Source organism: Triticum urartu, chromosome 6A (genome assembly GCF_056163025.1).
Source record: "Triticum urartu cultivar PI428250 chromosome 6A, HENAU_Tu73, whole genome shotgun sequence".
NCBI classification, from domain to species: Eukaryota; Viridiplantae; Streptophyta; class Magnoliopsida; order Poales; family Poaceae; genus Triticum; species Triticum urartu.
In genome coordinates, this window is record NC_141878.1 from 24,593,623 (window position 1) to 24,596,374 (window position 2,752).

Below are 2,752 nucleotides of genomic sequence, written 5' to 3' on the forward strand. Positions count from 1 at the left end.
CGAGAAGCCACGCCCAGAAGCTGAATATGGGAAGTTTGGAGAATCTGGAGGAGATCAGAACACGCTCGTACATTGGAGAAAAACTATCCGGGAGGTAGGTTGAGAAACATGAAACATGCAGGTGCGGTGCAAGATCCCCCCCCTCCCCCCCCCCCCCCCCCCCCCCATTTCATTCTAAAATAAACACAGGGCCAGTGTTGGTAAACTTCATTTGCAACCCGCTCAAGGAGTTTGTCTACAGAATAGAACCGACAAAAACTTAACCATTATCTGGTGTATTTTCAGTGTTAAAGGCACCGGTACTAGAAGTTCAACACGAACTGGGACTAATAATGCCCGTCCCCCTAGACGTTGGAACAGGAACTAATGGTCACATTAGTACCGGTCCGTTTCTAAACCAGGACTAATGGGCTCACGTAAAGTCGTTTTTCTACTAGCTAGTGACCATTGCAAGACACTCCATTCAATTTGCCATTTCCCTTTGTTTTATTTGGTCAATAAAAAGATGATTAAAGCTTTACTGACTTTTAGCATTGTCTCTATGCAACCACATTTTGTTTTCCTCGAAAGGGACGATAACCAACGGATTCTTCATCTATTGATGCACATAACCATAGACACAACCACATACGAAAGTTCATTAATTTGTGGCATGGCATCAATAAGATGCAACCACACGAGAGTTTTATTTGGTAGTACAACAAGTTACTTGGGAGAAAGTCTAGGCATAGATGATAGATTCATCAGCATCGATCTAGTGATCTTCGATCCTGAAGTACTCCAGCACGTCCTCCCTGCTAGCAGCTGCGGTGTCGTACGCCGCCATGAACTCCCTGAACACGAACTCCCTGAACTTGGCCGGATTCTCCTCGCTCACCATCTCCGGCGCCGGGCCGATAAGGCAGTCCATCTTGGGCATGATGAGCGTCGCCACGGACATCCTGGCCACGGCGGAGTTGGTGAGGGCGCGGTGCTCCACGCTCGCCAGCACGCCGTTGGTGACGATCTCCATCTGGTGCCCGAAGTTGATGATGAAGGCGCCGGGCACCGGGCGGACGAGGATCCACCGCCCGCGGTACCTGGCCTGGAGCCCGGCGACGTCGCCCTGTGAGAGCACAGTGAGGAGGTGGCGGTCGCAGTGCGGGAGCAGGCCCAGCGTGACGCTCGGGTCCGGGCACGGCGGGTAGTAGTTGACGTTCATCTGCGTGTCCCCGCCGCTGAGGTCGCCCGCGAAGAAGCCGCCGTCGAGGCCCAGCCCCTCGGCGATGAGCAGGAGCAGCGTCTGCGCCAGCTCGTGGACCTGTGCGGAGAACTCGGCGAGGGAGCTCCGGAAGCTCTCCGGCTTGGCCGGCCAGTGGCCGACGAGCTCGTCGGAGACCGGGTGGCACCGCAGCTTGAGGTAGTCACGCCAGTAGCGCGTCTGGTTGCGGTCGTAGGAGGTGCTGGAGGCGACGCGGAAGGGCTTGCTCTGGTCGTCGGAGCAGTAGGGCAGCTTCTCCTCCGCCGGCATCGCGAAGAACTCCGCCGACGCCTCACGGAACCCCCGCACCACGTCCTCCGCCACGACATGGTTCACCACCTGCAAGCAATCACGTACGCATGACCGAAAACATGTCAAGATCGATCAGAAGCACAGAACAGCTCGTTAAATTAAACAACTCGTTAGTGGGTGCATGAGTGCATGCCTACCTGGAAGAAGCCGAACTCCTTGCCGGCCTTGACGATCTCCTCGGCGACGAGGCGGCGGCGGCCGGGATCGGAGAGGGCGGCGCGCTGGAGGTCGACGACCGGGAGCGCGACGTCGGAGCCGGGCGCGTCGTCGAGCAGGGCGGCGCGCTTCTCCGGCGGGAAGACGTACTTGTCCGGCACGGAGGCGTGCGCCGGGCGGTTGGACAGCAGCTCCATACCTGACCCTGGCCGATGGATCAATGCGGCTGGCTTATCTCTTCTCAGCCCGGACGACACGGCCGTATGGATCTATATAGATATGATAGCTAAGCTATTCAATCTAGTGGAGTGGGGAGCTTAGCTAGGTGCGAACGTGGCCGTGGATGGTTCTGGCGCCAAGAAGAAAATGGCCGTGGACGGAGCTTATCGATGTTAACGAGGCAGCTTTGCGTACGTAGCAAATTGGACTGGTTCATTCTTGTGCGCTTGCGTAGAAGACAATGGGAGCATGCACGCAGACAAGCGGTGCGTCCGAGAGGTTCCTTGTGGAATCGGGGATCTAAGTGTCGGCCGGCAGTTGGATCGTACCCAAGATCCAAGCGTGCAGTCACTCACTAGGTTACATCACATGCGTGTACATCGTTTGGACTTGGGCTATAATGGATCCCATCATTGCCAACCGTTATCCCCCTGCCTGTCCGAATAGATCCAACATGAATAAATGCAGTACGACTTTTGCGTCCGCTAGGCGCGAGAGAAATCTCTATCTCTATCTCATGTGTACGACTAAAAGCACGGATTGTTTTTTACCACCGTACTTTCGTCCCTTTTTCATCCATCAACCCATATTTTTTTTAAAAATGTTTTGCTATCCGAGGTGGGACTAATAATTACTTCCTCCGTCCTAAAATTCTTGTCTTAGATTTATCTGTATTTAGACAGATTTAAGACAAGATTTTTGGGACGAAGGAAGTACATACAAAAGTTCCTTTGTTTCGTTTAGTGTATGTATAAATTTCTGGGCTTGGCGCTACGCAGAAGCCCAGTTAGCTTCCCATGTGTCATGTCAGGTGCTAGAATTTTG

General features: G+C 53.9%; 1 protein-coding gene across 1 annotated transcript; it reads right to left on the reverse strand.

The window, feature by feature from the left end:
• Positions 1-614: 614 nt before the first annotated feature.
• LOC125514132 (2'-deoxymugineic-acid 2'-dioxygenase-like) lies at positions 615-2,105 on the reverse strand. The gene is made up of 2 exons (XM_048679401.2): positions 1,690-2,105; positions 615-1,579 (listed from the first exon to the last, which is right to left on the reverse strand). Exons 1-2 carry the CDS (start codon positions 1,903-1,905, stop codon positions 755-757), a joined length of 1,041 nt encoding a protein of 346 aa, XP_048535358.1. The 5' UTR covers positions 1,906-2,105; the 3' UTR covers positions 615-754.
• Positions 2,106-2,752: the final 647 nt, after the last annotated feature.

Bases quoted from the DNA above. Each gene is read 5' to 3' on its own strand.
- LOC125514132 (XM_048679401.2), bottom strand. From the start codon at position 1,905: ATGGAGCTGCTGTCCAACCGCCCGGCGCACGCCTCCGTGCCGGACAAG. The intron at 1,580-1,689 runs GTAGGCATGCAC...GATTGCTTGCAG, and splicing joins AGGAGTTCGGCTTCTTCCAG to GTGGTGAACCATGTCGTGGC.